Source organism: Budorcas taxicolor, chromosome X, assembly GCF_023091745.1.
Source record: "Budorcas taxicolor isolate Tak-1 chromosome X, Takin1.1, whole genome shotgun sequence".
NCBI classification, from domain to species: domain Eukaryota; kingdom Metazoa; phylum Chordata; class Mammalia; order Artiodactyla; family Bovidae; genus Budorcas; species Budorcas taxicolor.
In genome coordinates this window covers 15993721-16015919 of record NC_068935.1, presented here as the reverse complement: position 1 = coordinate 16015919, position 22199 = coordinate 15993721, and the positions used below count along the sequence as shown (strand labels likewise).

The following is a 22199-nucleotide window of genomic DNA, read 5'->3' as shown; positions in this document are numbered from 1 at the left end:
CTTGCCTGGAGAATCCCATGGACACAGGAGCCTGGTGTGCTACAGTCCATAGGGTGGCAAAGAGACACGACGGAAGCAACCCACACATGCTACCCCAGCTCTGGGAGATCTTCTAACTCTCCCAGGCTCCTCCTACAGGCCAGGTGTTGACTCACATCTGGCCCTATCCTGACTTTAACCACTAGGTTCCAATCCTGGAGAAGGGAAAGGCTACCCACTCCAGTATCTGGCCTGGAAAATTCCATGGATACAGTCCATGGGGTCACAAAGAGTTGTACACTACTGAGTGACTTTCACTTTCCAGCACTGGGGTTTTCTTCGTTCCCTAATTCCCACCTTCTGGCCCAACCACTGAAACATGACCGTGCCATGTTTTCTTGAGCCTTATACCTTCATCTCTTTAGTCTTTCTGACTGTATCCCGCTCCTGAAACCAAAGTCTTCATGATTGGATCTCGATATCCAGATGTTCCAGATCCTCCCTGCCTGAATCTTTACCTATTAGTATGGTAATCAATTTCCCCTGGCATTTCCAGTAACTCTGCACCTTCTTCCTGTTAATCTTCCCCCAATTCAAACTTCAGTGAGAGACAATCAAGAACTCATGAATACATATATATTTATTTAATTCATAATATAGCATTTTTGGATGGGCTGGGATATTTTAGAGGGATGAGGCTGTGTAATCCGCAGATGCTCAGGTTTTTGTCACTAGGAGAGACACTATTGGTCCAGAGCTTCCAGGGCAAACAAGCCTGGGATAAAATATTTGATAAAAAATAGTCCAACAATAGTCCAATAAATATTCTAGCCAACAACAACAACATAGCATATGTCTGAAGCTGGCAGATCAGACTGTAGAAGGCAGTTTCACCTGACCTGATGGCAGTCAACCTGGCCAACCTGAAATACACAGCCAAGTACAGCACAATGGCTATGAGGCTGCAGTTGGCTTCAGGAATTGAAATAAGTGTGGGAGAGGTTCTCATCTGTCAGCCTCACATTCTCCATTCTGTAGAATAAATGGTATCAAATATTTACGCTTATCAAAAAGTCCATTCGTGGATTGCTCCATCCAGGTAGTCATATATAAATATGTAAACCATGGAAGCTTAGAAAATTCACCTAGTGTATTTTAGCTGAGAAGAACATGGATGTGATTTTGCTGCAATTTGAAAGTCACTGCATCCAGAGTTTACACAATGGAATCACATGATAAAAACGCATACAGATGCAGTGACTCTTACAAGTAGCCAGAACTCCAATGTGGCATTAAAATTTCTTTCATATCTCAAAACATGTTTAACTTTATTGTTATTTTTGTGCTTTTTTCAATAAGACAATATAAAAAGTAAAAATAAGCATAAATTGCAGACAAAAGAATAATTTGCTAGGAGAAAGGATTGTAGGAGAACAGACTGAGGACAGCAACAATGAAAACTTATGCAGTCACCTTCCTTGAAGATGTTAAATAAAGGTCTTACTTCCTTTGTCCAACTGGGTTTAGCTAGAGGTAGTCAATGACTTCTCTAAGGTACCTGGAATTGCCAGAATTCTATGAAAGTCCTTAAGTTTACTGAAGTATCTGGGATTCACCACATCCCCACCATTTTTTGCGGGGGGAACGTACTTTTCATTATTTGGCTCAGAATCTTCATTGCTTACCCCCAAACCCAGTTTAATTTCCTACTTTATTCAGTAGGCTTAGCTCTGAGTGATTTTTGGCAATAACCAAAACATAAACCCACATTCAAAGAACAGAGTTTGAAGAGACTGAAAAATTATTGAAAACAATTGTGCCACATGCTCCAAACAATTCCAAACAATTCCCCAAGAGCTTTTGAGGAAGACAATACTCATTTATATGTATGAGTTCTGGGACATCTGCAAAATAATATCAGTACAGCTCAAATGGAGTAGCCAAGCTTTTCTGCCCAGAAAACAACACCAATATGGATATCAGAGTACAACAGGGAAACTTTGATTATTCATTCATTCATTCATACATTCACGCAATTAACATTAGCCAGGCAACTACTCTGTTCCAGACACTATGTCAGGTGTTAAGAATATCACCACAACAAAAAAGATACAACCCCTGCCCTCAAGGTAGTCACAGTCTAGGAGGGAGGATGATTCTTAAATGTCAAACCTTGGTATGCATCAGAATTACCTGGGAGAGCTTGTTAAAAATGCTAAATTCCACTTATGTGCCCAGACATTTTAATTAAGTAGATCTAGGTTGGAGGTCTACTTTAAAAAGAAAATGCTTAGTAAAAAAAAATGATAATAATAATAAAAATCAACTGTTTTAACAAACACCAAAAATAATTCTAACAGGTGGTCTGAGGATCACACTATGAAAAACAGTTATACAATGTGATTATTGCTGAGAAGGGGACCTGGTCAAGGTGCCATGGAAGCTCCCAAGAGGAGAACATAACCCAATCTAGGGGTTCAGGAATTAAATCTATTGTGGGGCAGAAGTAGGGAAAGGTAGTCCAGGCTAGAGTCAAAAGTAGAGTGGAGACAATGAAGCTTTGTCCCGGGGCACTACAATATAAAGGCACAAAAAATGAATGGCATTGGAGACCCGAGGTTAACTGAAAGAAAATTGGAACTGGAAAGGAGGTGGAGTGTTCTGCATTGATAGCATTTTCACACTATTCCCTTAATTTAAGAACAATTCCTGCTGTTTACTCTGGACGTCAAAATAGTTACTAATGTCTCTATTCCAGGCCCAGAGAACAACTTGTGTAAATAGTTAAGCTTGGCTAGAACAATGTGAGGGGGAAGGTGGCAAAAGATGAAGCTGTGAAAGCAAATAGGGACTTGAAAAGCCAAACTGTAAGTAACTGGGACTTTCTATTGAATGTCAGTGATATGTTTTATGAAGGGGTTGAAATCATCTGTTTTGTTTAAGAATTTGGGCATAGGCCCTAGAGGAGAGAGAGACCCAGAGTTAACTTAGAAATGAAAGACATCCATTTTAAAGCACTGCTACACTACTGGGGCTGAGGCTGAGCAAAGGAGAGTAATATCTGTTGCATACTTAGCAAAATGCCATGCTTCATAGTTAAGTATGCCACACTAATGCCATACTTAACTAAACGCCAGGTGCTGTGCTAAGCAGTTTACATGTGCTATCTTTCTTCATCTTTGCAAACAGCCTTGTGAGGTAGGTATTATTGCACAGAAGAGGAAACAGCGGCTCAAAGAAGTGAAGTACTTGCCCTGGGTCACACAGCTAGTAAATGGCAGAGGAAATAGATTATTTTAATTCAAAGGTTATGATGAACTTTCCCACACAGCAAACTATTTCCCAGCACTGCTGAATCTTACTGAGGTTGCTTGTTTCCTGATTAGCAGTAAGTATGTAGGGTTTTTAAAACCCCAAATACTGACTTTGCCACTAGATAGGTAAGTTTGAGCCTGCCATCTGTATCTGAATCAGCCTTGCTTTCCGTGTTAGGTGTACAAACAATACAAAACTGTTATTTAGTTTTGTATAGATAAAGGGATTTTTATAGAGATTTTGTCTCTCCTGCAGAATACTAAGTCATTTGACAGCAGGAACTGTGGATTATCAATATGTCAGCTCTAGCGTGGTACCTGGCATCTAATAACTTGTTGAATGAATGAAGGAATGAATGCCCACCAAGGTGGTGGAAAGGAAGAGGGGGAGAAGTTTTGGCATTGTTTCAAGGTTCCAATCCGGGGGCTTGTTACAACTACCATGTTGTATGACAGTAATATTTTCACAACTCCCAAGAAGTAGACTCTTTGAAGCCGACTTAGCTCCTGAAAGGAGAAAGCTCTGGTGTTGACACTCCCAATTACAGAAGAGGAACTGACAGAAGCATCAACCATAAAGCTTAATTCCCTTCAATGATTGCAATAAGGACTGGGTTGAAGTTTACATCTGCATTGGCCATGAAGGGTTGGCTAAGCAAATGAATAGTGTAAACAAGATCAGGAGAAGAATGATTATTCCACCTGTTTAAGAAAACAGACTATGCTCAGGCATTCTTAAGTACTTCAGAAGTATTTTATCTGAAAATATAAGTCCATTTATATGGAAATAGTTGTTGCATCTACAACACTCCATTCTTACTGATTAAGTAAAGAAAGCAGGTTCCTAAAGAACCTCCATTATGCAACTCTTGTTTTTTTAAGCCTAATTCTAGCAACTGTATGCTACTTGAGACTGGTAAAACTGTCTTTGAAATATTCTGTGACAGAATTTTTAACAGTTCAGACAAACCTTCTCCATTAGGTAGCACCAATGAAAGTGTGCTACACGTAACACAACTACCTGGATCAATTTTCTATCCAGCAAGAGCATCTCTTGTGCAGTTTTGTCTCCCTATGTCTCCTAATCCAATCTAGAGCTCTTCCCACCATCTATGTCACTATTGCATGTGCATGTGTGTGAGCAGAGGGAGGGATGAAGGGATGAATGGAGGGAGGGGAGAAATGATTTTGATGTTCCCTTTAGGGGACAAAAATGGGTGGTATAATTTATTTTCCCTTCCAATATATTTCTCACTCAAATGAGTAAATTAAAAAGTTCATTATGTATATATAATTATAAAATGAATATATAATATATATTATTTATTCATTTTATATATATATTATATATACACATACATGTTTTCTTTATAATAAATCCTTGATTGTAGGTTTTCATAAAAAGCTACATATAATATGGGATCATTTGACATTTCAAAATTCTACTTGGCCAAATCAGCCAGTACTAGAAAGGCTGACACATCCCTGCTTTCTGGCTGGCTAGCCCCTTGTTCAGAGCATCTTTATACATTATTTACCTAGAATTCCTTCCAATATCATTTATACTCCTAAATCACTGGGAATTTTGAATTCTTCAATGACAAGAGAAGAATTCTCCAAATTTGTTCTCCAATGGCTTGAACCCAGGCTACGCATAATTTGTTCTGAGAAACTCAATACATTAATTCAAATACAAGCTTTAATGCACAAAAATTAAATCTATTATATCTAGTTCTTTTGGATACTTCAAATGAACTTCATTTTTGTATCGTTTATATTGGACACTAACTGAGGTTTAGGAAGGGAAGCACTGCTGAACTGGAGAGCCAGTGAATTATTACATGCTCTCTTGAAACTTAATGGCAAGCTTTCATCCCAGAAACGTAAGGGGATTCTTGAGGCCTGCAGTTGCATTCCTGTCGCTCAGGGTAATCAATAAAATCTGGGGCAGGCAAGCCAGACAGGATCATTAGGGATTTGTTCCAGATTGTGAATGTTGGACAAACGGGAAGAATGAAGGTCACATCAAAAGTATGAAGATGGAGAGAGTTAGCTGGGTCATAGAAAGACAGCATGTTGTTGTCATAATCCAGAAGGACACCCAGGCGCTTCAACTGTGGAGGCACGTCCACCAGCATTTCCTTGTTGTTATGTCTCACTACGAAGTTACTATTGCATCTCGAGAAGACCCACGAGGAGGCGTTCTTGCCAATCCATTCATTCTTGGGAGCTGATTTGTAGGCAATGCCAACTGCATACCTGTGAGACAATGGAAAGGAGATCACATCTATTCATGATCTGAGTTATGTTAGACACCATTGGGCTTCCCTGTGGCTCAGATGGTAAAGAATCTGCCTGCAATGCAGGAGACCTGGGTTCGATCCCTGGGTTGGGAAGATCCCCGGAGGAAGAAATGGGAACCTATTCCAGTATTCTTGCCTGGAGAAGCCCATGGACAGAATAGCCTGGCAGGCTACAGTGCATGGGGTCACAAAGAGTTGGACATGACTGAGCGACTAAGCACAACACAGCACAGACATCATACAGGACATCTAAGCAATAGAATACATGTTTCTTCCTTAAATAGTTTACATTTAGATCCATAACAATGATAGCACTAGAGCTTTAAAAAAAGTTAGCAATTAGAATGCTGTAATTTTCAACTCCTAGCTCAGTATATTTTCCATGATTTGATTTTTTTAAATTTTTAACAGTATGATTTTATTTTTTATTATTATTTTTTTTTTACTTTAAAATATTGTATTGGTCTTGCCATACATCAATGAATCTGCCACGGGTGTACATGAGTTCCTAATCCTGAACCCCCCTCCCGCCTCCCTCCCCATCTCATCCCTCTGGGTCATCCCAGTGCACCAGCCCCAAGCATCCTGTATCATGCATCAAACCTGGACTGGCAATTAGTGGGATGATTTGGGAGAATGGCATACATGATTTGATTTTTAAGAAACTGGAACATTTTTCTAAGAGTGGTTTCCATCGCTTGCCTTTTAACCTTGACTTACTGGTATTATATTTATACTGTCAAACTGAATCTCCCAGGAACCTAACAACAGGGAGAAAGAAAAGTTGGATCTACTCACCATGTGGAGGACCCCATGACCACCTCCCAGTAGTGGCAACCGCTGTCAATGAATATATTTCCTGCTGCCCCATAGCACCCAGTGCCACTAAACCTCTCTGGGGTATGGCTCTTCTTCAGAGAGCTTTCTTCCTTCTCCATCTGCAATCCATCATTGGAAATCTTCAACTTCTTGTGAGTCATTTTGGGATCCAGTTTAAAGGGTTGGCCTGAAAAATAAAGTAGGGAAAAAAAAAAAGAAAATGCATGAGAAAGTATGTAAAAATTCTCTCCTGGTTCTGCAGGACTATCACTATCAGAGGAACCTTGACATAATGATCATTCTTGAGTCAGTGAAAGCTGACTGGTGCTTGGATTATATGAAAGAAGCAGGACAGAAGCCACTGTTTTCAACAAAATAAAAATAAGCTGTCCCCCCTTCATAGACTATCAAGTTAAAAGGGGCTCTCAAGGTCTCCTATTCTCAAATAACTTTTGTGCTTTGCTTTATTTCAGTGCATGGTTTGGGATTTGAGCAGATTTTAGGGGAAGGAGTATTTCAGGTAAGGCAAAGCGAGGGGACAGATGAGATAATTGCTGCTTGGTGGCAGAACAAAAAACCTGAGAATAACTCAACTACAGGACAAATTGTTTTGCCCTCTAATTCAGTTCAGTTCAGTTCAGTCGCTCAGTCGTGTCCGACTCTTTGCGACCTCATGAATCACAGCACGCCAGGCCTCCCTGTTCATCACCAACTCCCGGAGTTCACTCAGACTCACGTCCATCGAGTCAGTGATGCCACCCAGCCATCTCATCCTCTGTCGTCTCCTCCTCCTGCCCCCAATCCCTCCCAGCATCAGAGTCTTTTCCAATGAGTCAACTCTTCGCATGAGGTGGCCAAAGTACTGGAGTTTCAGCTTTAGCATCATTCCTTCCAAAGAAATCCCAGGGTTGATCTCCTTCAGAATGGACTGGTTGGATCTCCTTGCAGTCCAAGGGACTCTCAAGAGTCTTCTCCAACACCACACTTCAAAAGCATCAATTAATTCTTTGGCGCTCAGCTTTCTTCACAGTCCAACTCTCACATCCATACATGACCACAGGAAAAACCACAGCCTTGACTAGACAGATCTTTGTTGGCAAAGTAATGTCTCTGCTTTTGAATATGCTATCTAGGTTGTTCATAACTTTTCTTCCAATGAGTAAGCATCTTTATAACATCTAATATGTCACTTTGTTAGAGTGATTGTTGCATAATCAATAATTAGAGAAAATATCTGTTGTGTAGGATCATTCCCAACAAAGAATTCCTTAAAGTCATATGACAAAGCAGTTAGTTACTAGGAGCCAACAGCTGGGTATGGCAAGAGCTGTATAATACAAAACATGTCTGACAGACACTGTTGGTCAATGTAACACCCACCCACTACTTTTCTTTCTCTTATCTGCTTTTACTATAGAGGCAAGAAAAGCTAAATACTCAAGCTCCTAGCCTCCCTTGCTGCTAGGGGTGACTAAGAAGATGGAAGCAGAAGTCAGATGGGGTTGGGGAAACTTCTGAGAAAATGTCTACATTCTTGGTAAAAGGGATAGTCATTGAATGTACCAGTGTTTCCCCCCTTCTTTCTATCTTAAAAAGAAATCTGTCATCTGGAGGTTGCAGTGGGCAGGTTGGGACCATGTAGCAATAAGCCAACACACAAAGGGAGGAGGAGCCTTGGTCTTTTATGACATGCACCAGCCGTGAACTGCCTACCTTTGAGCTTCTTGCTATATGAAAGAGAGAAAAAAATACTATTTGTTTCAGCTGCTCACAAATAATATTTGTCAAGCTAAATTAGATGGATTTTCCTGTCAAAAAGCATTCCTAACAGGTTTGGCTTCTCTGAAGGAGAATTTTACCAGATTATTACAAACAGTACTCTTTTACTCAGTTGCACCCCAAGTATGAAGGCAGAATGCAGAGAAAAATTCACTGGACTTTCCTGATGGGCCAGTGATTAAGAATCTGCCTGCCAAGGCAGGGGACATGGGTTTGATCTCTGGTCTGGGAAGATTCCGCATACCATGGGGCAACTAAGCCCACAAGCCACAACTACTTACTGAGCCTGCATGTTGCAACTAGTGAAGCCACTATGAAAAGAAGCCCGTGCATGGCAACTAGAGAGCAGCCCCAGCTTGCCACAACTCTCTAGAAAGCCCACATGCAGCAATGAAAACCCAGCACAGTCAAAAACAAATAAACAAAAAAATCTCTTTACTAACATCCTCCCAAGCCACCAGCAGTTTTCTGTATATCTCTGTGTCCACATACCTCCCAGGGGCACAAACAACCCCCCTGGCCCAAAGCACAGACTCCAACGACAAAGCTTCTCTACTTGGTGCCTCTGCCCTCTTACACTGCTGTAGGAGGTGCCAGTGTCAGGCTAAGAGTACTCGCTGCTTAGGAGGGCAAAGCTGCTCTCTCCTTTGGCGATCACCACAACGTACTGTTTGTTTTGAGTCGGGTAGGTTCACTGTTCCGGCTGCCTGCTTGGTTTATGGCTTTAACAATGAAGATGTAGCGTGTTCCACTCTGCAGCCCGTGGACTGTGTAATGGTTCTGTTTGATGTTGGGCACGATCATCCAGCTATCCACAGAATTATACAGGCCTGTAATGTAGGGAAAGCAAGGATGTTAATGTAAAAAAGGCAGGATGAGAAACACACTGAGTATTCATCACAAGCCCCCAAAGCAAATTTCATTTTGTTTTGAGTCATGGAAGACATAGGGAGATGAATCCCCTCTGCTTCTTTTCTTCCATGGAGCTAAGCTTATGCCAAGCTCCTTGCCTCTGGTAATTGAATGTAACCACAAGTGAAAAGTTACTTCAATTTTCTGCCAAAGAATACAGGGAAAACTTCTACACAAAATCACGTCTTTCATAGCATCTCTAGATCTTTACCCCAAAGGTCCTCTGAGATCTCAGTCTGACCCTCGGATGCGTAGAGCAGAACAGAATAACAAGGAATCTCAGAGCCAAAAGGCCAACTAGACACCGTATTTCCCTCATTTTACAAATAGGAAACTAAGAGAGAAGGAAAGTGACTTGCCCAAGGCCACAGAGAGCTGAGAGTGGCACTGAGAGCAGAACCCTTGTCTCTTTAACCTAGTCCAGCGTTCTCTCCACTGCATTGCTCCACAATTCATGGAGCAAACAATGTTCCTTTGTCATTGCAAGGTAGCAAAGCTTTCAAGGCTTATGATTCAGCTCTCCCACACCATCCTCACCCTTGCTTCTAATCTTGGTGGGCTCCAAGGTGTCAAAGGGAAGCCAAGGAGATGACACGATAGTCAAAGTAAAATAGCATCTCCTTACTTGACACTACTTATTTTACCCCTCCCTGTTTCTAATTCCAATACTCATTTGAGGTTGGGCAGTCCAGGAACACATTTGTTGTCTGGAACCTTCTTCCCTCCCAAGTAGGGAAAGGGACCAGAGATCTAGGTTTCTGCTTTTGAAACTCTTTAGACCATAAACATTGACTTAAACAGAGAAAAATATACATAATTAAAAACATGTATTTAGCTAAATTTTGATAAAAGAGGGATCAACATTCCAGTCTGTGAATTTACAGTTATCTCTTCTGTTATCTGCTTTTCACTTTAACACTTTTAAACCATAATTCTACCAGAGGATGGAAAAGAAAGGGGAGGGAAAATGACTGGTAGATTTAGTTATTTCTATGCGGCTTTAGTAAAGATTAAAAATGAAATAATAATAATCGATTTGAGAAAGATATGATCAGGAAGGTTTTGTAATTAATTTGGGGGGAGGTAGAAGTCTAAATTAAAACTAGAAAAAGAAGCATAATGGGGTACAAACAGATATGCTATAGAAAGAAAATAATTGGTGGCAATGTTCATTGATTCTCATGAAATGACAAGGATGGGGGCCAGAAAAAAAATGTTGGCGGGCTTGACTGCCAATGTATCAATGCACAGTATGAGTCATAAACTACATATTAAATTTTAACAGTAGGAGGGAAACATATGATCTTTCAGTTATACTTCTAACAATACAAAACAAAAAATCAAAAGAGAAAACAATCTTCACAATGAAGTATTATGCACCTATGAAAAAAAGAAGGTGGGAGACTTCTATGAACTGATAATGGAATGATTTCCAAGATATACCACTAATTTTAAAAAGAAAATTACAAAAGAGTATAAGTAGTATGCTACCTTTTTCATGCAAGAAAGAAAGGCAAATTAGAAAACCTACATTATTGGCTTAGATTTACAAAGCAATAATCACAACAGGAAAGAAAAACCAGAAAATAATGAAGCTGGTTACGTACAAGGGATGAGGGTAGGGGAAGAGGATTAAAAGAATACAAGAATGACACTTCTCTGAGTATACCTTTTTTTTTCATACCTTTCCCTTTCAGAAATAATGTTTTAGAAATTAAAAACATTTAAATGACACCAATATGAATGGTAAGAGTGGGGTCTAAAACCGAAAGCAAACAAACCAAATGAAGCCACCTGCATTTCAAATGTCAACAATCACAGAAAAGGGCAAGAAGAGAACTGTCAATAGATTCTCCAGTATTGCTTGTTTTTGTAGTGGTATGGGCAACGCCATTCTGAAACTATTTCAGATATGCTATGGGATTGAGCAAATGAGTATATGTGTTGATGCTGTTGGGAGCCAGGGTTCTCACTGTGGAAGCAGGAACATCCAAGTATGAAATGGGGGGGTGGCAAGAAAGAACTGTGGGGATGCGCTGGAGATATTGGTATGAACTCATTATTTCTAAAATGTGTATGTGTATGTGCATACATGTGTGCACATATGTTAAGTATGTGGGTACATATATTATGCGTGAATATGTATATGTACATGGGTGTATTGTGGGTGTATTTTTCTAGTACCCAGGTCTTGGTCTCTAACAAGATCCTGCCACGAAAAGTGACCAGGGTTCCTTGGAAAAATGGCTGATTTTAAGGCTGGAGCAGGGTATGGTCTAAAATGAGCCAATAACCTTTTGTTATGTTGCAAAGTAAGGAAGTGCTCGAGAAAATGATGGGAGAATATAAGGACTCAGGAGTCAGCTTAAAAAGCTCCAACTGGCTAAATTTGGGCGATCTGAGCACCAAAATAAGTAACAGCAGTAAAGAATTATAAACAAATGAAAAAATAGAATTCATGAGTCCATACTGAGAAGTAAAAATATAAAAAAATGAAGGATGAGACTTTTGCTTACAGTAGAATGCAGAGTGGCAACTTGTAAATGTGGGATGAGATGCTCACTTGGAATAATCATTATTTTGCCATCATCAGAGTAAAGTTTGGATCAGGTGAGAATTCTTGATTGATGCTAAAAGAGGGATGGAAGTAGGATGGATTTGATGAGGAAGCAGGATATTGTTATGGCCTTAAAGTATCACTGCACAGATTGATTATTAGTTGCAAAAGGAAAACTAGTAACTATGCAGAGAACAAATCAGATAACACCTTTGATCAGGTGATCAAAATCAGCATCACCAGTAAAGGGCATGTACACATTGTCTCCTGATGTGATATCCTAAGGAGAACACATCACTTATGTGATGGAAGCCAAAAATGCATAATCTGAATATAATCATGAGGAAACATCAGACAAACTCAAGGAACAGCATAATAAACAAACAAAAGGGCACTTTAGGACTCTGTGGGAGAGGGAGAGGGTGGGATGATTTGGGAGAATGGAATTGAAACATGTATAATATCATATATGAAACGAATCGCCAGTCCAGGTTCGATGCATGATACTGGATGTTTGGGGCTGGTGCACTGGGATGACCCAGAGGGATGGTACAGGGAGGGAGGTGGGAGGGGGGTTCAGGATTGGGAACACACGTACACCCATGGCGGATTCATGTTGATGTATGGCAAAACCAATACAATATTGTAAAGTAATTAACCTCCAATTAAAATAAAGAAATTTATATTAAAAAAAGAATAACAATGTCATTAAAGACAAAGAAAGGCTGAAGAAATGCTCCAAATTAAACAATGCTACAAATATGACAATTAAGTCCAATACCTGATTCTAGACTATATAGGACAATATCGGGTTCTGTATGTCATAAAATATATTATTGGGTCAATGGTGAAGACTGGAATATGAATGGTGGATTAGTTAAAAGCACTGCATCAATGTCATATCTGTTAAAGTTAATAACTATACTGTGGATACATAAGAGAATTTCTTTATTCTTAGGAAACATATACTGAAGAATTTAGGAGTGAAAAGCCATGATGTATGTAATTTACTCTTAAATGGTTCAGAAAAAAACATAATAGAGAATGTTAGCAAATGATAAAGGAAATGGGACAGAATATTAACAATAGGTGAATCTGGGTGAAGAGTATATGGGTGTTCTTTGCACTAGTCTTGCACACTTTTCAATAATTTTGAAATCATTTCTAAATTTTAAAAAGGTAAATATATGATCCTCTGGGTATCACTGAGACTTAGTGAGATGGAATTTATCACTTATTTACGGTAATGGAAGTATACACCTTGTCCAAAAGGAAAAGACCACAATATGGAAATCCACGAACCTGAGTGTAAATGGGCATAGAGAGCATTTGCGTGAGGACAAGACTGAGGGGAAACAGAAGTTAATCTTTGTGACAGTATGTTACAGACCGCCTGGCAGCCAGAAGTTATAGCCAGTTGCTTTTATAATACAAAATGCAAAATTGAAACAGAGGAAAGAAACACAGTAATGGGGAAGACCACTATCCAAACATCTGTTGGAATTTTCATTCAGCCAACAGCAGCATCTGAAACACTATTGGCCTATGACCATTTCAAATCTTACATAAAGTGGGAAGAAAGTTCAAAATAAAGGAGAAAAGCTGAAAAAAATAAAGAGAACTATTTCCCCAGACAAAATTCTAACCAACAAGGAAGAAAGTTCTGGTTAAAGAAAATGTGGAGTTTTACTATTTTAAGATTCTTCATATAAGTGGTATCATGTAGTATTTGTCCTTCTGTGTCTGGCTTAGTTCACTTAGCACAATGCCCTCCAGGTTCATCCATGGTATTGCATGTGGCAGGATTTCCTTCTTTTTAAAGGCTTAATAATATTCTATTTTATGTATATACCACATTTTCTTTATCCATTCATCTGTTGATGGACAACTTTTTATATGTCAATCACACCTCAATACAGTGGTTTTTAAAAGAGAAAATGTAGGAAAACCTTAAGGGAAAGTAGCTCTCACAAACAGAGTTCAGTCAACATGCTAGCATGTAGGACTGGAATCTTCATGAATATTTATTCTGAGTAAAATAGTTTAAACTTATCTGCCCACTGCCATCCAAAATTTTGCTTCAGGGTTCTGCCTTTGTCCCTGTCTTATTCCACTTTTCTATTAATGATCAAAGGAGGAAGACATAGAAGGCAGGCTGGGAAGGAAGGTAAATATATCAGGAGGCAGGAACTCCCCCAAAAAAATTTGGTTGGCTGGGTAAGGAGTCAGAACTAATCAGATAAAAATGTCCCTAGGAATAAATTCAAGATGTTGTATTTCAGTGTAAACACTCGAATGTATAGGAATGCGACTTGAAGTGCCTAGGGATTTCAGCTTACTATATGTTCAGTCAACATAATAGTCAACGTGGCTACTGGAAAAAAGGTATAGGGTAAGGGGATATCAGCTAATACACAAAAGTAATAATTCAGCTATTCTCCATGGACTAGGACTAATTGGTAGCTAGTTTAATTCAAGGGGCATTAAGCTTGAAGTTTGAAAAGCTTGGGTTCAAATCATGATTCCCTCAGTTTGTAGCTCTGTGACCTTGGACAACTCATTCAACTTGAGCCTCGATTTCTATGTCTATAATTTTATCATTATAAAATAATTAATATCATCTATTTCATAAGGCTAAGGAAGAAGTCATGAGGACCAAATGAGATAACATATATGGGAGTATCTGTAAATGGAAACACATACATATGTAAATTATTATTATTCACTAGGAGGAAGTCTTGGGGCTTTTATAAAGAAGCACTGACAATTATTTATAGCTGCACAACTGAATGGGCTATTTTGCTAGAATTTGGCTATCCATTACTGGAAATGTTTGAGCAGAGACAGAACAACCACCTACAAGGTATCTGGTAGAAGGGAAGATTTGACTAGATGACTTCTTAGGTCCCTTCCAATTCTAAAATGCTATGATCCTATCACTACTAAGAATTATCCTTTAAGCTTTTCTTTACAAAGGACTATCTATCCTTGAAAATAGAGGTAACAGCCTTTTGATCTTTGTCACTTCTTAGACTTTTTCCTCAACTCCCAGGAGACCACTGCTCTCCCCATATCAGGAAAGAAAAGCACAGTTACTGGCTTTAAGACTTTCCAGAGCAGGAGAGGCCACTATAAACACGTGTGTTGGGGAAGCCTTAGCATTTTGCAGCTTCACAACCTGAACAAACACCCAGGAACGCAGCTACCAGGGCCAAGTGGCTTAGATTGGAGCTGCACGAGGCAAGTGTTTTTTTTAGAGTTGGACCCCAAATGTCCTCTCACCTCCCCACCCCACCATGTGGCCCTAAATTGTCACAAGATGGGAAAAGGAAGCCTTTCAGGAGGGTTTCATCAGAAAAACTCCTCTCACACAGGTCTGTGAAGTCAGACACAGAAGTACAAACACAAGATAAAAAGAAAATACTAATTTGCAGCTATGCAGATGGAACCTTAGTGTGCAAGTTGGTTCCAATAATTTGGCTTTTACTTCCATTTTCTCCAGCAGGTTGAGGGGAACTTGCAGCTTGAGTTAAGGTCCTATGTCTTGTTCCAATTCATCAGAAGATAAAACCATAACATGTGAGCTGAATGACTGCTTTCAGAACATCTTTTATTTGGTGGCTCGCTAATGCATTTTTATATTTGGTGTAATTTTTGGAGGAAACGGAGAAGGGATAGAGGGAAGAGTGACAGAGGCAGGAGGCTTGTCACTGATACAAATGGGTACAGTAAAGGAAGTGGTAGTCTTTGAATGTAATGTTTTTTACCATGATAATGAAGCAGAAGAACAATCAAGAAGAGAGATGTTCACACACATAGAATCAGCAATGATTGTGACTTAACTACTCAGGAACGAATTCTGAGCTGTGTTCTGATTTCAGAGAGTGGAGTGACATGGATTAACTCAAGAAAGGCTAAGGATTACATAAACAAATGGGAGTGGCCCCAGTGACTGCCCAGCAAGGAAATACACAACTTGCTTGTTACCCATCAGTAAGGTCTTTGCAATGTGCTGGGGGAGCTTGCACTGTCTACACAACACTATACTAAACAACCTAACATGTCTTACAAACACTTGCCTCGTGGCGCCCCGGCCAATCTTGAGCAGCTTACTGCTTCCTTACATTTCCTTATCTCTGGCCACAGGCCCCAACTACACCATGACTTACTGATGAAGTTAGCCTGGCCAGTGAATATGGTGTACTGAAGCTCATAGGAGCTGATGCTGAACTCATCATCTGAGATCCAGTGGACCGTAATGGTGTCATGGGAGGCAGTACAGAGTTCCTCTCGGATAGATGGTGGGTTGGGGGCTGTAACGAAAGGTGGAAAAGAAGGTAAGGAAAACATACTCTCTGTTCTGGCATTTTATAATTGTTACTCTTGCTAACCAACCCAACATCTGGAAAGGAGGTTTTCTTAAAAAGAAGCTTTAGATTGCACGTACCACACAACCTGAAGTCAAGTGCTGAGACCTCAAGTTCCCCTAACCACTTTAGCTTCAATGATATAGGGATTTTAGGCAAAGATCTAAGCCTAAATTACCCAGTAGACCCATTGTCTACTTGGCCTGCACTAACACATACAATAGCTATTAGAGCAACGTAGTCATGTGTTTCCTTATTATATGGCCTTCAATCTATTTTCTTTTTATTTCAAAATAAGTTGCATTATATATTTTGGCAGTATTAATAGGGATTAGTTGTGCAAATTAATATGAGTTTCCTCATCTGTAAAATGGGGATGATAATTACCTCACAGATTCCTTGTAAGGATCATGATGTAAAATTAATATATAGTGTCTGGCTTAAAGGAGATGCTCCATCAATGACACCTATTTTAATATAGTAACAACGATAACTACAAACACGAAGCTATTGTGTGTGTATATTTCCTCATGAAATGATCATTCAAACATCCTGAAGGTAGTCAGTATTTTTAACAGACAGGTTGTTGCCCTCATTTTCTAAAATTCTCTCCGCAAGTCAGATATTTCTTACATTTTTCTTCCTATTCTGCTAATTCTTAAATTTCCTTACAAGCATTTGGGTGGTACTTGTACCCATGTGAGAAATTCTCTAATATTCTTTAATTACTACCCGAGTTCTACCCCTATAACAGGTGACGTTATATTACTGACAGGCTCGTAAGGAGAAAACCACCAGCAACTTCTTGTTTTTTACCTTTAAGTAGGGATGGTGTGTAAACCCATTCTGTCCTTGGAAATATTTGACAAATCATTTCTATTTTCTGTTACATGAATTAAAATATATTCTATCTAAAAAGATATATGTATCATTTTAAAGATTATAAAGGCATCTGTACAATATTGTCCTTTTCAGATTATTTTAAAGTAAAAGCCTACCAAAAGAAAAGAACTAAAATGGAAAGGAAAGCACAGTATTTTCACACCTGTTAAATAATCTAGCCCCTCCAGCAGTTTCTTTTCTCTGGAAAAATCTAAAGCAAAGTTTTCAAAGGCATCATTAAAATTGATGTCTGGAATCAGAACTTGAGAAGATGCAGTTGCCATAGCGACCCTGAAAGAGAGAAAAGTGCATCAACATACATCAAAATAGATTTGCAACCTTTATCCAATGTTTGATTTCTGGTTTAACAAGGTGAAGATAAATGACTGGTAGGACTTGATTAAAATGAAAAATATCATATCTGTCCTTTTCCAATGGAAACCATTTAAATTTTAATCATCAGGAACCAATTAAGGGTTATACCATATTTATTCACATATGTTCACTCCTCAAACACACTCCCCCATCCTGTCTTAATTTGGAGAAGTAAATACAGGATTTTTTTCCCTCTGCATCATTTTCCATCTGGCAGGCAGCATCAAGACCTCTGAAAGCTTGGTGACAGCAGTTTGAGAGATTTTTTTCTCCCCCCTCTATTTTTTTTTAATGTTAATCAACAATCCAGCACGCTAGGGCTTGGTTAAAATTTTCCCCTAAATACTATAGTTTGTTTGATCTTTTATAACATTTACATTTAATTTTATTGCTCTCTAGTTATATAATGCTATGCTAGTTTTAGCTCCCTAACTAATTGTAAGAGTCTCAAAAGCAGGATCTGCATTTTATACCATGGTCCCTAACACAGTGTTGGACACATAGTGAATAAATAATTGTTGAATGACTAACAACACCACCACAAAGGTCACTTTTATCAGGCATTCAGTATGTATAAGACACCAGGCATGCACTTCACACGCATTATCTAAGTTACTCCTTTCCATAACCCTGTGTAGCAAATGTTATTTCCATTTTGTAAATGAGACATAGTAAGGTTAAGGAACTTGCTCAAGGTCACACAAGGGTCAGAAAAAAAGAAATATAACTGAACCCATGTTCATTGGATTCTAAACTCTATACCCTTAACCATGTAGACAGTTACTTTAAAAAAAAAATTAAAGGTATATTTTTACAATTCTCAAAAATTATTCCACATCAGAATTATCTCTGAGCTTTGATTGAAACATACATATTTAGGCCCTGTGCCTGACCTGAATCAGAGCCAATGAGAATTCTTGAGCATGCAAATAACAGTATGGAAAGAAACATTAACTTGGCAACAATATGCACCTTAGAGTGGAGAGAAGAGGCACTGAGTGTAGGACGACCAGAGAGGAAACTTGTATGGTGAACTAGTTATAAGGGGATGAGGAGTTAAACAAATACATCTCCTCATGCACAGATACCCTGTTACACATCTACGACAATAGCTTTTGGCTGTTTCTGAAAATAGAAATGTTGCGGGAATAAATTTCAGGCCAGGACAAACAAGTGAAAGACTAATGTAATGAGAGCCCCTGAAGCATTTTAGGCAGAGGAGTGATGAGCGCAAATTTGTATTTCAAGAGCAATACTCCAGCTGCAGCGGATGGACTGGAGGGGGTCAAAACTAGAGACAGGTCAGCTTTTTCAGGTGTCTGGGAATGAGCAGAAAGCAAAGTGGTGACAGAAGAAGTATAGACAAATAAAATAGAAAGTTAATTCATAAACATGAAAATGAATAGCCAACAAATATATTTAAAATCCCAATTACATGAGAAATCAAAGAAATGTAAAGTAAAACGAGATAGCATTTATGATTATAAATAAAGGTATCATAGCAGCTTTTTATGTCTCTATTAAATGAGCCTACATATTTTTATTAGGACTGAAAATGACTCAGATTTTGGAGGCCAAATTTAGCATTACATGTGAAAATAGGTTCAAATGTAAATATTCTTTGATATTATAGTTCTAATTCATAAAATTTTTTAGCCTATGAGTTTGGTTTTAATTCTTAAGCCTTATGATCACATAATTTACAAAGTTTGTGCTGCTGGTATATCTCCTCTAATTTAATCCTTCTAACTGAGTTGGCTAAAGCACCATTACTAATCACACATATACAGTAGTTCTACAGTTGTATGTTGTTTTTGGATAGCTGTTTAAAAGACAATTCTGAATTATAACTTGGTCTGACTTAGTAAAGCAAAGTTTGCTACTGTATCTTGTCATGCTGAATTTTATAAACAACTGACCTTATAGATTATCTATAAAAATGGATTATCTATAAACGGCTTAAATATTCTTTATTTAGCATTATATAGAAACCACACTAAAATGCCTTTCATTAACTAACGGGCAACATTTTAGATACAGAGAATTTTAATTAAATTGGTATGTACTGTGCTTAGTCATTCAGTCGTTTCCAACTCTTTGCGACCCCATAAACTGTAACCCACCAGGTTTCTCTGTTCATGGGATTCTCCAGGCAAGAATACTGGAGAGGTATGCCATGTCCTCCTCCAGGGATCTTCCTAGCCCAGGGATAGAACCCAGGTCTCCCACATTGCAAGCAGATTCTTTACCATCTGAGCCACCAGGGAAGCCCAAGAATACTGGAGTGGGTAGCCTATCCCTTCTCCAGGGGAATCTTCCTGACCCACGAATCAACCTGGGGTTTCCTGCATTGCAGGCGGATTCTTTACCAACTGAGCTGTCAGTCATTAGTAAGGGGGAAGGAATAACTCTCTCAGTTAAAACTGAAGTCCTGGTTCTTAATACATAACAATGATTAATTGTGGGGAAGAATTTCAGACCCTGTGAGAGAGACCAGTGAGAAAGATATTTAGGTTATGTAGATTATTCTCAAGCCATACCAGAGTTAGCTATCTATTCCACCTACCACAGAGGCTATACTTGAGCCCATGAAAAGAAGATTTAGATATAGAGAGCTAGGAATCATCAACAGCTAGATGGTAACCAAAACCCTAGGAACTACAAGTCTGCAACAGGGAGAATATGCAATAAGAAAAGAAAATAGCTTAAGACAGAAGCTATTTGCGACCCCATAAACTGCAGGGAACAAGCAGGGAAAGGGTTTTAAGACTGCTTTTAGTTTGGCATCAGGATGAGAGAGGCATAATCTCTGGTTGAGTGGATCTGGCAGCAAAGAACAACAGCATTAAGGGGATAGGTCAAGGAAGAGTTGCTCACAAAGGCAAATGAAACCAGATATGTAGGGGGAAAACCAGGAGTGTTCTCAAGCTAAGGGCAGAGAAATTTCAAGTAAAAATGGTCAGTAGGGACAAATGCTAAGAGACCAAGCAAGATGAAACAGTAAGATAAAACAAAGAAATGTCTATTATAATTCAGCAACAAGTTATTCATCAGGTGACCCTGAAAAGAATACTTTCAATAGTGTGGTGGTGGCAGAAGACATTTCAGGGAGTTGAAGAGTGAGTGGGCATGATAACATACAGTAGTCTAAATATATGTTTTATCTCTGCTCTCATGAAATTCCACTTAAATGACAGTCAAAGGGGAAAAAAAACATCGTGAACCCACAAAGACGGGAATGGAAAAAGAGACGCAACTAAGATATTGTCAACAAGTGTTTGGAAACTAGAAAGGCAATGGATGAGTGGTAACCAACCACAGGGCAGAGAAAGCTGGATCAAGAAGGAACAAGATGAAGCTGATTTAACATCACAGACAGTTGAAGGTTTGCATGAGAAACAGCTACACTGCCAGATCCACTCAACCAGAGACTATGCCTCTCTCATCCTGATGCCAAACTAAAAGCAGTCTTAAAACCCTTTCCCTGCTTGGCTCCTGGAATAGTCAGACTTGTACCCTCACTCCCAGAAGCAGGAGATTGGTGGGTTCCTTCCAGGGCTAACTAAGCCAAGAGAAAACACCTACAGAACTAACACACACAGGGTCCATTCAATAAAAATCTAACATCCCGCCTTAAAATCCTATAGCAAAGCTCACCAAGCAACAAAATGCTCTCATTCTCTCAGATAGTCCAATCACCTTTTAGTGGTTAAATTCAAAAAGGCAGTGAAAAGCTCCCCAAACATTTAGGGAAAGACAGAAACTAACAGAGAAATGGAACATGGAGGAAACCAAGACAATGCAGTTTAGAAGAAGACATTTTTAATGATCATTAATATCATCAGGAAGATAAATACAGTAAGTCCCCTACATACAAACCTTCAAGTTGCGAACTTTCAAAGATGTGAACGTAAGTTCCATCAGCGTCAAGTGTGAGTGAAACTGTAGCTTGCCCTCCATCTCTATTGCTGACAATCCTTCAGCTCTACCATCTCCCACCTCCTCTCCCTCCTCCACTCAGTAACTCTTCTTGCCTGTTCACTTGATGCCAGCCCCTGTATGCCAGCTGTTGTACTGTTCTACTGTACTTCTCAAGGTACTGTACTGTAAGATTAAAAATGCTTTATTTTTTGTTTGTTTCTATGTATTATTTATGTGGAAAGTATCATAAACCTACTACCGTACAGTACTGCGTAGCCAATTATGTTAGTTGGGTACCTAGGCTAACTTTGTTGGATGTACGATTTGGACTTATGAACATGCTCTCAGAACTCATTCGTATGTAGGGGACTTACTGAAGTTTGTATGCATAAAGCAAGGACAGAATGCAAAAAAAAAGAAAGGATCAAGACAGAGCTCTTATTAAAAAAATATGAATCCTTAAAATTGTAATAGAAGGATTGAATGAAAAATTAAGGAAACATCTTAGACCTAGAAGATAAACTCATGGAAAGTAGTGAAGAACAAAAGTTAAAATTTTACATAACCTCCTGCTCATTCTGCCTCTGTAACTCAGCTTGCTCCTTGCAAAGTCTGGATCACTTAGGTCATGTAGTCTCAGAAAGTGGGGACTTACAATACTAGGAACTGGAGCTTATCTCACTCACCCTTGTTCTGCTCTTTGCAATTGCTCAGCCCCTGCAAATCTGCTTAATCATGCCTGTCTGTGGAAAGGTCAGGCGTCTCCCTCCCCATCTTGACTCCTGTTCCCACACACATGAAACCCCTTAGTTTAAACCAGCCTATTAGCAGCTACTGTTGCTTGCTATAGTCTGTCTATAAAAACTCTAGAACCCCTTTGCTCGGGGCTCAGAGCTTAGAGTGTTAACTCCTCTGGGCCTGCTGGCATAATGAACCCGAATTCTCCAACTCTCCGAGTGTGGTGCTTGGTTTCTCAATTACTGGTTTCTGC

The 22199-nt window shown here is 39.1% G+C and overlaps 1 protein-coding gene across 1 annotated transcript in view; it reads right to left on the bottom strand.

The window, feature by feature from the left end:
* Nucleotides 1-5149: 5149 nt before the first annotated feature.
* MID2 (midline 2) overlaps nucleotides 5150-22199 on the bottom strand; it is a 96053-nt gene continuing 79003 nt past the window's right edge. The window contains exons 6-10 of the mRNA XM_052663335.1: nucleotides 17076-17203; nucleotides 15833-15976; nucleotides 8863-9024; nucleotides 6395-6602; nucleotides 5150-5552 (exon numbers count right to left, since the gene is read on the bottom strand). Coding sequence (XP_052519295.1) covers nucleotides 5150-5552; nucleotides 6395-6602; nucleotides 8863-9024; nucleotides 15833-15976; nucleotides 17076-17203 — 1045 coding nt within the window. The remainder of the gene's footprint in view (nucleotides 5553-6394; nucleotides 6603-8862; nucleotides 9025-15832; nucleotides 15977-17075; nucleotides 17204-22199) is intronic.